This window comes from Erpetoichthys calabaricus, chromosome 7, assembly GCF_900747795.2.
Source record: "Erpetoichthys calabaricus chromosome 7, fErpCal1.3, whole genome shotgun sequence".
In the NCBI taxonomy this organism is placed as follows: Eukaryota; Metazoa; Chordata; class Cladistia; order Polypteriformes; family Polypteridae; genus Erpetoichthys; species Erpetoichthys calabaricus.
The window spans coordinates 4,227,132-4,239,663 of NC_041400.2; the positions used below are offsets into that span (position 1 = coordinate 4,227,132).

Consider the following 12,532-nt stretch of genomic DNA (forward strand, 5'->3'; position numbering starts at 1 on the left):
CCAAAAGAGATGGAGAGAGTGACTCACACTTGCTAGGAGACATCATCTCGACATGCCAATTTGGGAAGGCAGAAGCTAATTGGTGGCACAATGCCCAGCAAGTGCAATAGGCTATGGCACCAGCATATGTGAGAAAGACAGTGAAAAAGAGAAACTCACACAGGTTAAGAAACTTCATGTGCCAGTGTGAAAGGAAAGGGCTGACTGTGGACATGATGCCCTGCAAGTGCAGTGGGGAAGGGCACGGATACATGAAGGAGAGGGTAACTCACACAAGCTCAAAGAGAGCAGGTTGGCATGCCAAGGTAAGGAAACAGAGGCCAATTGAAAGCATGATGCCATTTGGTACAATAAGGAAAGTCACAAGTCTAAAAGAGATGGAGAGCGTGGCTCACACTAGCTAATAGACATTATATCGACATGCCAGTTTGAGAAGGCACAATGCCCTGTAAGTGCAATGGGTAAGGGCACCAGTTCATGCCACAGAGAAAGAGCTCACAATAGATATGAGACATCAGCTTAACATGCCAGTGTGAAAAGGAGGGGCCGGACATGGTCATGATCTCTTATACTGGTGCCCTTACCCATGGCACTTACAAGAGGCAGAAAGAGAGAGACTTACACTGACTGAAACAGACAAAGCTGGCATGACATTGTGAGGAGGCAGAGGGTGACTGGGTGCATGATAGTCTGCAAGAGCAGTGGAGACTGGCACCGGTTGAAAAAACAGAAAAGGCTCAAAGTGATCAAGTTGGCATGCCAGTGTGAAGAGGCAGAGGCTGATTAGCATGACGACCTTGGAGTCTCATATGGAGTCTCTAAAAAGAGAGCAGCAAGAAAAGAAGGCTAAGGGGACTGCCACCTGGCACAAGATGGTAGGCAACTCAGCAGGAAGTTGAAGATATTGATCAGACAGAGCCGTCAAGGAGCAACCCATCTACTGACCACTAGGTGCCAGGTGCTGTTCCTCCAACGCAAAAGGAAACTCTAATTAGTGTGGATACTGACACTGGCATAATGAGGTCAGGTTGGCATGCCAGTAGGAGAAAGCAGGAAATGCTTGAGGGCACAATGCCCTGCAAGTGAAATGGGTAAGGGCACCAGAGCAAGACAGACAGAGGGGCTCCACATAGGTAAAACGGTCAAGTTGGCATGACAGTGTGAGAGGGCAGTGGGTACTTTAGGACATGAAGACCTTGAAGGTGAGGGTGCCAGTGTATGAGAAAAACAGATTCCCAAAAGTGAGGGAACATTATCTTTACATGTCAGGGTGGAACACATGGGCTGACTGGGGACATGATGCCCTGAAAGTGTAATGGGCGCCAGTGTATGAGAGAAAGATAGAGACAGAGTGGCAATGAGGAAGGATGCCAGGGAGAGTGCCCCAGGCAGTCCAAGAGATTGTAATAAAGAGAGGTGACATGGAGGGCTTTCAAGGTGTTAAGGTTAAATTAAAAAGAGAGGAGGGCATGGAGGGCTTTCAAGGGGCAACCCATCTACTGATCATTACATGCCAGTGGCTTTTCTTCAAAGCAAAGGGAGGCTCTGATTAAGGTAGAGACGGGTAAACGTTTGCATGACAGTTCAAAGAGCCAAGGAATATCTGAGGACACAACATCACTTAAATGCAATGGGCAAGGGTACCAGTGCATGAAAGAGAGGTGTAACTGACACTGGCTCAAAGAGGGCAGGTTGGCATACCAGGGTAAGGAAGCAGAGGCCGACTGAAAGCTTGATGCACTTTTGTGCAATAAGGAAAGTCACAAGTCCAAACTGTACAGAGTGTGTGACTCACATTACACGCGACAGGATAAGCAGGCACATTGCCCTGCAAATGCTGTGGGCGAGGGCACCAATTTAAGAGACAGGGAGAGAGAGAGACTCGTACTGATGGAAAGAGATCATGTTGGCTTGTTGGCAGTGGCAGCTTGGAGCCTGACGCTCTGTAGGTGCAACGGCAATGTTTGGGGGATGCAGGGTGGCACCAGAGACAGAGAGAGAAAAAGAGAGAGCGCCAGCCTGGCCAGAAAGCTGAACAGATTGTCACAGGACACTAAAGGACAGGCGACCCATCAGACTGTAGACGTGCTTCACTTGCTATTCAAAGGGTGGCAACATGGTGGGCTTTCAAGAGGAGACCAAAGCAAAAGGGATGGACTAATAAGGGTAGAGGCTGCTCAAAGGCACAAGACCTCCATGTGAACGGTTGGGCACAAAGATGTCCATTTTAAGAAACCTCACCCTTTAATGGTGCAGAGACACAAGAGGCTGGTATGGCATATTGGGAGGGGGTGGGGCGTTAGTGGGGGCCAGTTGTAGGCTGACCAACCAGTCTGGCTCTAATAAGCTCCTCCTCCTAAGAGCTTCTCAGGTATTGACTCCAGGCGGAAATTTGGTGGCACCTTACGGTCAGGGGTCCTTCTGGATTTAGGGTCAGGAGGAGAACGGTGACAAGGGCTTATTAAGAAAGCCCTGGCCATGAAAGATTGAAAAAGATGGCCGGCGAGAGTCATACTGGGAAAGGGAGCTACCTAGTAGACTGGGGTTCAAATACCAGGTCTCATCTCCTGCTTGTCTCATGTTGTTCTGGTGCTTTGTGTTCTCCTTACTGGTTCCGCCTTCATGTTTTTTGTCATTTCTAATCAGCACTCTATTTCTATATCCCCCCTCTAGGATCATGTGGTGGTGGTGGTAGTGGTGGGGGGGGGGGGGGTTATTGTGGGGTCCTTTTCCATTTACCAGTACACAGTAATCTTTATCAGATGATGATGTGGCAGCCAGCCATCAGGCCCAAGTAGCAGACTGCACTGACCGTATTTGGAAATCCCAGCACAGCATCGTCCGAGTATTCACCGCTCAGCCATTATTCAAACACCTTTCAGCAGACGAGTCGCCTCCCCACCCAACATACACCATGAATCACAAAAGTTCACACCTGTCACGGCATCTCCATTAAAGCAAACCCTTCACGGTGATCAGCAGCGTCCATCGGTGGCTGAGAAATAGAAGGCCTGGAGGGCTTTAGATCTCCAGCTACCTCAGGGACTCTGACCACCTAACAGAACTTCACTGAAGGACCCAGACGGTGGTCTCAGATGACCAGCTCACACCACGACTCAGAAGGAGACGCTCGGCCAGACTCCTGCACCTCATAGAAAAGTTAAGCTGTAACCCCCCCCTTCCTGAAACCTTCTGCTCAGAGCTATTAACTGGTATAAGTGAAGGGAGTGACCACATGGGGGCCTGCAAACAGCGAGAAGCCCCCAAACATCACACAGAGAAGACAGTCAGCCACCACAATGGCTGGACAAGTGAAACAAATGAAGAGGTCAGGGTTAGGACTAGGGCTGCGTATCATCAAGACGTTGGCAGAGGAGGTTATACAGGGTGGCGCAGGGAAATGGGAAATTTCGGAACTAGGTGTTGGCGACCCTGGAGCGTCTGGGACCCATGTGAGCTCGTTTAGAACCCCTTGCCATTAGTTCTAATGGAGTGGTGCGTAACAAGCATTCGCTGTGAAAGCCTTTGATGAGATTGGCGATAGTGGGACTGAATTTCGGCATCATTACCAGTTAGGACGTCACGGTCGTGTCCCGTCTGCTCATGCGACTACAACACGGGTGCATAATTTCGAAAAAACGTGTTTGGCCTTAAAAAAAGAAGTCCCCAGGTGGAGCCACTTGGCATACTGCCAGAAAATTTGATGGCAGCGATTCAACGATTGTTTGGAAGGCGCGTCATTTCACGCAATGGTGACATTCCACAACCTCCGAGGTCTCCAGATCTCACAGTCTGTGGGGACATCTTAAAAGCCAAGCCATTGCTGAACAAAAAAAGGAGGATTGAAGAGGACATCGCTGGCACTCCTTTTGACATGTGACGTCAAGCGATGCAGAATTTCCACAACGGGCTGTCAGAATGTGTACAGAGAAGTGGACGACATCTTCATGATGTCATCTTCAAGACATAAAATAAATATTGAATGAATTTTGATTGCCATCATTAACTGCATATCCTGCAGAATACGTTTCCTCATTAAATGTATATTTGTTAATATGTGTTTATTTGTGCATTGAACGTCAATTGAAAATTTCCCGTTTCCCTGCGCCCCCCTGTATTTCAGTCAGCATTCCTCTTTTAGGTCCACTTCATTCATTTATCGATGTTAAAATGACAAATTCTTTACTTGCGTTATGTTGAAGAATGCATTTTGTGGGTGGTCTCCACTTGCCCTTCACCCTCTAGACGCTGCTCCCAGTCCCCTGCGGTTCATTGTGAATGTGCTTGTGGTGTGCTGAGCTGAGCTTACTTGAGTTTATGGTGTGCCTTTTGTGATTTCTTAGAGATCTCGTTCCATTTTGTAACTTCACTTGGGTCCTAATTGGGGGTCCTGAGTTAGTTCGTCGTGTGGTGGGTGTGGCAATGCGTTGTTTCAGTGCATACTCCCAGCCAACCTTCCTGGATTGCGTACTTCAACATCGTTTGCCTCTCGTTTGCATTCGGTGCCTTTGTGCTCCTCAGAGTTTACTTTGTTGGAGCTTTTTATTAAATTCTCTCTTTTCATTTTACAAAGACCCTTCATTACCCCCCTTTTTGTATCAAGCCAGGGTGGCAGAGTGGTACTGCTGCTGCCTCGCACTAAGCAGACCAGGGTTCACGTCTCAGGTCCCCCCTGTGTGGAGTTTGCATATTCTCCTCGTGTCTGTAGGGGTTTACTTTGGGTGGTCCGGTTTCCTCCCACAGTCCAAGGACAAGCAGGTTAAGTGGACTGGAGATCCAAAATTGGCCCTGTTTGGTGGATGGTGCATTTCTGTTTGCCCTGTGATGGACTGGCACCCTGTCCAAGGTTTGGTTCTGCCTTGTGTTCTATGCCAGCTGGGATGGGCTCCAGCAGACCCCCACAACCCTGTTAAGGACTAAGCAGATTAGAAAATAACTTACTGACTCTATTGAGCCAGGGTTTAACAGTATTTCTTCCCCCTCTAGAGGGATTTTTTTTTTTTTTTAGGACTTTTTATGCTTAGTCCTTAACAGAGGATTCCAAGCAACCTGAGATGGCAGATAATGGAGAATCATCCAAATCATTACAGAGTGACCTGGAGAGCATGCAGGTGTGTCAAACACACACAATTAGAGGGGGGCTACAAAAATGGCAATGCCACCTCCCAGTAGGAGAGGATGCCATCTGTAACGTCGTCTCCCTTTCCACCAGGATTAAATGCTCCCAGGAATATGGACGTCACGTACTCTTGTGATCCGGGGAAGGCCAGCAGAAAACATTCCTGCTGCATCGAAGGTTCCTAGGAGCCCTAAAAGGCTCATCCTGCCTAAGAGATGCCAGCTTGACATGCCAATATGAAAGGGAGCAGAGGATTACTGGCATAACACCCTGGAAATGCAATGGGCAAGGGGTACCAAGGAAAGAGATAAAGACAGGGAGAGACCCACACTGACTAAAAGAGAAGACAGTGGCAGCTTGGGGGTCTGACGTCCTGCAAGTGCAATGAAGGAGTTTAGAAGATGTGGGGTGGCACCAGAATAATGAATAATAATTCGTTATATTTATATATCACCTTTCAAGGTGCTCAAGGCACTTTATACAGCGAGTGGGGAGCCACTTTAGCCACCACTAATATGCAGGGCAGCACCCATCTGGGTGATTGATGGCAGCCATTTTTGTACCACTACGCTCACCGCTTTACCACACATGTTCTACTAGGGGGTAAAGGGATGAGAGATAATTAGCCAACAAGAGACAGGGGACGATTAGGGGGCCAGAATGACCAGGCCGTGGTGGGCAATTTAGCCAGGACATTGGGATACCCCCTATTCATTACAAAGGATGCCCAGGATGTCACATCTGAAGGGTGGAGCCATTTTAATAGCCCGGTGGTGCACTGGGACCCACAGGGTAAGCGCCCCCTGCTGGTCTCACCAACACGACTTCCAGCAGCAACCCCAGCTTTTCCTAGAGGGTCTCCCATCCAAGTACTGGCTGGGCCTGAACATCTTTACCTTCAGGTGGATGACCTCTTCTGAAGTGCAGGTGGGATGGCTGCTGGCTGCTAAGGAAGTGAGAAGAGGAAAGGACCCAGCACCCTTCCTTGGGGCACCTCCATTCTTTCTTAACTTTTCTCTTTGCCAGGACAAATGGTGGAATCTGCCCAAGAGGTAGGACTCAAACCACCCGAGGTTTGATAGAAGGTCAGAGATGGAGGCGAGGAGAACTTGACGGTTATCAGGGTCAGTGGTAGAGGAGGATATGACTGTAGCCTTAGTAGCCTGTAGCAAAATCTAATCTCAAAGGAAACCAGAATGGGCTTTGTAACTCATTTTTACCTTTGTGATTTCTGAGAATGCCCCACCGACTTTAGGACAGCATCTGTACACTGCAGTGATAAAGCAACGGGGGTATCCACGGTGCCCAACATACCAACTCAGGGTGGTGACAAGCCAGTGCCAGTCTGTGAGGCATTGGGTGCAAGGTAGGAACGAATCCGTCAGAAGGCTCGAGTAACCAAACCTGCATGTCTTTGAGGACTACAGATGGAACATGCAGACTCGACTTGGACGAGGACACTGTGGTGTTGAACCCAGAAGAGCTCATTCAAGTAGATGGTCATGCCAGTGAGCCACCTGGTAGAATGCAGCACCCTGCAAAAGGATAACTTGTGTGTATGGATAACAAAATATTAACTACGCCTTGCAAAGACATAAATCCTCCATCTCACTATGCTGACTGGCTCATATTTCATTGTGAATAGATTATTACGAATTTGACATAAATAATATTATGGTCAATACAGATGTGGTCATGACATGCAGTTTACTCCAAAGAAAAAAAAAAAAAGCAGGCCAGGATCTTCACTGCTTTGCCCAGCACAGCCTCACCATAACCCAGCCAGGCCCCTAACACTACTTGCTGGCTTCAGCTGGAGCAGGCCCAAAAATTTGTTCCATTTCAACAATTTGAAATTAAGGATCAGGAGATTAACAAATAAGCAGGGGTCCAATCAAACCAATCTTATGCCAAGCCAGAAATATCAAACAAAATTAAAAAAAACGTTGAATGAAGGGAAAGTCAGGACACCGAAATAAAGACAAAGCAAGTCACACATCAAGGATTTTTAAATCCAAAATGTGGATTAAAAAAAAAAAAAACACATAAGCCAGGACACTCTGATGATGACACACGTCACACACTCCTGTGGAACTATGGGAACGTCGCCCAGGCAACAGCTGATTCTTGTCAACTAGGAGTCCCAAAAACACTTCTGAAAATGCCTAATAGAGAGGGAAGTCACAGTCAAACCCTGGCTTGCATTAGGCAGAGACGACATCAATAACATTATGGTCAATACAGATGTGGTCATGGCATGCTGTTTTTACTAAAGATAAAAAAGCAGGCCAGGATCTTCACTGCTCTGCCCAGCACAGCCTCACCATAACCCAGCCAGGCCCCTAACACTACTTGCTGGCTTCAGCTGGAGCAGGCCCAAAAATGTGTTCCATTTCAACAATTTGAAATTAAGGATCAGAAGATTAACAAATAAGCAGGGGTCCAATCAAACCAATCTTATGCCAAGCCAGAAATATCAAACAAAATTAAAAAAAACGTTGAATGAAGGGAAAGTCAGGACACCGAAATAAGACAAAGCAAGTCACACGTCAAGGATATTTTAAATCCAAAATGTGGATAAAATAGAAAAATTGCACAAGCCGGGACACTATTCACACACTCCTGTGGAAATATGGGAATGTCACATAGGCAACAGCAGACTCTCATCAACTAGAAGTCCCAAAAACACTTCTGAAAATACCCACTAGAGGGGGAAGTCACAGTTAAACCCTGGCTAATATTAGGCAAAAACAACATGTTTATAAATAAAAAGATGTTTTATTCACAAAACTGTTTGTAACAAACAAGACTGGAGCTTCATAAGAGCACACAAAGCAAAAAAAGGAGTAACACCCAAAGTAATCCAAGACAAACAAGTCCCAGGACAGATTGTAACCACCAGGGGGCACCACTGAGCCCCAAACCACAGATACAGTAATGCCAAACAATAAAAGATCATTTATTTATCCAACGCACCTTTCCAACCAGCGCCCATCAAAAGATCAATAATTGATACAAAGATTCTGTCATTTCTTCCTCCCTCTCAACCCTGACTCCCCGATGTGAGGCGGTGGACTTCTTTTCAAGGGAAAAACCAATGACAGCTTCAAGTGTCACCACATTGCCTATCAAGAGCACTTCCAGGTCACGTGGAAACCAGTAATGTCCACCCCTGACAGCGCCACTCGGCGGTACCCAAGAACCCCCAAACAGGGTTGCACTTCCGTACTCCAATTCCTATGCAACCCTGTGGGTGTTCCAGATTGGCATCAGCCTCGAGGCACACTGCCACCTTCCATTTGGGGGGGGGAGGATCTGTTCTCAGAGTCCACATTACACACTGATCCCACCCAGGATGAATATTACAAGGCGTTCTGACCGGGTTGTGTCTCCAGTCCAGTGGTCCTTCCATTAAGGCATCCAGTCCGGGCAGGAGATTATCCTCCATCCTGGTATTTTTGTGGTCAGGTGGTCAAAAATCAGCAAATCTAACAAATCAGATAAACTCATCACTTGAGTAGGCAGACTTGAAATGAACCACCAGGCACTGTGGGAGACCCTTCAGATGTATAGAGTATGATTGACAGGTGGCCCGCCGCCTGGGGGACCACCCACAAATCACATGGAACATAACAGGCAGCTTATATATGTAAAAAAAACAAAAATTCAAAATGACACGGATAATCACATAAAGCAAAGAATCAAAATTTTAAGAAAAAGAGACAAAAACCATGAATGTGAACCTCAACCAAGCAGGGGAGCCCTGGGTGAGACACGACACGGGCACCGGTGAGAAATCCAACATGGCATCATGGGGAGATGATAAAAAAAATGATTGAGTTGTAAAGGAAGCAAGAAAATGAAGGTCAAAATTGGGTTGCCTGGGGTATAAAAAAACCCTCCAGATTTGCCACATAGACTTCCCAAAAAAATACAAAGAAAAAGACGCAGAAATTTTAAAAAATGTATCAACCAGAACAGAAAGGGGAAACGGACGTAAAGGGGTGCAAACAGGTGGCAGTGCTGGGGGACTGGAAACTGAACGGAGGTCCAAGTAAAGATGAGAAGGCAAACTGCTGAGCCACATCACCACTCCCAAATCATAATCAGCGAGCTGTGGGCTCATGGGAAATGGACAGGCCAATATAATAATAATAATAATAATAATACACTACATGGACAATGCTCTCCACGCACCAGCAGCTGACATACTGTACAAGTGTCCATGACATGACTGTGCAGCTCTGGCCTCAAAAGTAAAATAAAAAGAGTCCACCAGAGGGACGCCCTGAAGCTACCAGAATGTGCCACACAGCAGAGGAGCGTGAAAGCCACCAGGTTACACTTACCCTGTCGGAGTACACTGGCAGACACAACAAGGTGACATCTATTGTGACATCTACTGCGCCATGTGCCAGCATCTAGGGGTACAAATGCCTGACAAGTGCTGTGAGCACATCACAGATGAGGCAGCCACCACCAGGGTCTTGTAGGATGTGACCATAGTCACTGACCGGCTCACACTGGACAGCCACCCTGCTATGCCGTAGTGCTGCACAATAAGAAAGGGGAGGACATGCCTGCTGATGGCTACGGCCATTCCTGGTGATGTGAACGTCTTACAGAAAGAGACAGAGAAGCTCAGCAAGTATGATGACATGCAAATCAAGAGCAGCAGAAGACAGAATGCCAAGACAGGAGTGGGAGCAATCAGAGACCTCCAGAAGGATTTCAACGACCACCTTCAAACGGTCCAACCAGGGCAGGCACTGCTCTGATCTGCTGTTGATGTCTGTGGATATCCGACACAGCAGAAACCACGGAAAGGTGAGACGAGGAAGAAGGTCAACATCATCATCATCATCGTCATCATATGAAGAAGTAGTAGAGTGGGCATCAAGAGCGGAGAGGCCAGGACTTGTGATTATGAATCGTACCATCTTTGTATCATTGTTCTTACTCTCTTATCTGGATCACAAAACAACAATACTACTACTACTACTACTAATAATAATAATAACAACAACAATAGTGGACATTATAAGGGAAGGTACCTTTCCTTTTTGTTATGGATGTTAAAATGATTTCCTAATTATTCCATCTTTGTGTCAATATCATGATTGCATTAAAAAAATTGATCACATATTATTATTAGATAGATAGATAGATAGATAGATAGATAGATAGATAGATAGATAGATAGATAGATACTTTATTAATCCCAAGGTGAAATTCACAACATAAAAGAAAGTGATAGGAGTGATCAATAAAAAATAATAAAAAAGAGAAAACTAAAAGGTAGAAAAATAAAGTCGTACACGGAGCTGCTGAAAAGGCTGCCACTCTCGGCGGCGCCCAAGTCATATCCAAATTATTATTATTATTATGAGGAAATGTTCATTTCCTGTTTTTACAAAATGTTAATGTAATTTCCCAATTGATTCATCATTGTGTCTTTTACATGCATGTATTAAATATCTGAGCAAATAATAATAATAATAAGCATTGTTATAGATGTAAAAATCATTTCCCAATTGTTCCATGTTTATGTCATTTTCTTGCTTTCTGTTTTTGATATTAATATTATTATTGGCATTGAAAGAATGTTCCTTTCCTATTTATTAAAGATGCTAAAATAACGTCCCAATTGATTCAGTGTCTTTTCTATGCATATATTAAATATCTGAACTAATAATAACAACAATAATAAATCTGATCATTTTTTTAACACAATCATGGCATTGACACAAAGATAAAACATTTAGAAAATTATTTTAACATCCATAACAAAGGAAAGGAACTTAATGCTCATTATCATCTTCATTATTATTAAGGGTGTGATTAAGAGAAATTCCATTCCTATGTACTAAAGAGTTTAAAATTTATTTCCTGATTGTCACATCCTTGTTTCATTTTGTTGCCGTCTTATTTTGATTAAATAGTATTAAATATTGCTAGTACTAATAATAATATTATTATTACTACTACTAAGACGACAAAGAATATTCCATCCATTTTCCAACCCGCTGAATCCAAACACGGGGGTCTGCTGGAGCCAATCCCAGCCAACACAGGGCACAAGGCAGTAACCTATCCCGGGCAGGGTGCCAACCCACCGCAGGACACACACAAACACACCCACACACCAGGGCCAATTTAGAAACGCCAATCCACCTAACCTGCATGTCTTTGGACTGTGGGAGGAAACCGGAGCGCCCGGACACGGGGAGAACATACAAACTCCACGCAGGGAGGACCCGGGAAGCGAACCCAGGTCTTCCAACTGCGAGGCAGCAGCGCTACCCACTGCGCCACCGTGCCTCCCACGAAGAATATTCATCAAGCTATTTTATTCTTCTTCTTATTGTTGTTGTTGTTCTTGTTTTAACGGCTCATCATCCTTTTCCAGTTTATCATTTTTCCTAAAGCGGGTTATCCAGCCCTGATAAGAATATTTAGACAGCCGCGCACCCGGCCATGAAACACGCACAGTAATTGCACCCAATTAGGAATTTTGCCCGCAATGTGGTTTTAATGAAAGGCGAACTCCATGAGCGGCTCTTCGCATTCTAAAGGTGCCATTCGCCCAGAACAACATAATCATCTCACTGTTGTTATTTTTTATTATTATTTTAATGCAGCAACTTTAGCCCAAAGTCAAAATCATCGAAAGCGCAGACATTCCAGCGAGTCGGAGTGAAAGTTGCTCCTACCAGCTGCGCTCTGAGAATCGGCTCAGTTTCATTTTTATGCTATGCTTTTCAAACTCCACAGGTTTCCTTACGGCCCGTCTACCGCTGCCCCTCACTGTCCTGCCCAGCGTTTTGTCGGTACCTCCGCCTGCTTTCCAGTGCCTTTCATTTTCTCTCCTGCCGTTTTGTTGATCCCAAGTTGTGTTTAAAGTAGGGGGGCGGGGTGGGCTCATAATGCTAAGCTCTCAGTTCCAGCAACACATCCACTTAAAACAAAAACAAACGGCGTGTGCATTGCAAATACAATCGGCTTCGGCAATTGTTCCATCTGCTTACCTTCGAGACCTGCAGGGGTTTCTTGTCCTTCTTACCCCCCGACAGGCTGAAGCCCCAAGGCGCTCCTCCGAGGACCGTCACGCAGATATAATCCCCAGCACCCATCCTAGCGGCGATCACTTGAAATGAAAACTTTCATGCAGCCGATCTCGACCCCTCCCTAGTGTGCCCTCTGATGAGGAGCGGTACCTCCGTATGTTGGGTAAGGGGCACTCGCATCACACAAAATCAGCGCGAGCTCGGCCTGCCCGCGTGCGTCACAGCGATGGCCACGCCCACCGAGTCCTGCTAGGGAGCTTTAAAGCGAGGGAGCCGATTAGCGATGAAGAGCGGACAGTCCGTCACTGCACTTATTTATATAGCGCCGTTGACGGCCGGGAACACA

The 12,532-nt window shown here is 46.0% G+C and overlaps 1 protein-coding gene across 1 annotated transcript in view; it reads right to left on the bottom strand.

Annotated features, from left to right (window-relative positions):
• Positions 1 to 12,318, bottom strand: part of LOC114654489 (synaptopodin-2) — a 158,211-nt gene extending 145,893 nt beyond the window's left edge. The window contains exon 1 of the mRNA XM_028805067.2: positions 12,148 to 12,318. Within this exon, the coding sequence (XP_028660900.2) occupies positions 12,148 to 12,252 (105 nt within the window). The 5' untranslated portion in view covers positions 12,253 to 12,318. The remainder of the gene's footprint in view (positions 1 to 12,147) is intronic.
• Positions 12,319 to 12,532: the final 214 nt, after the last annotated feature.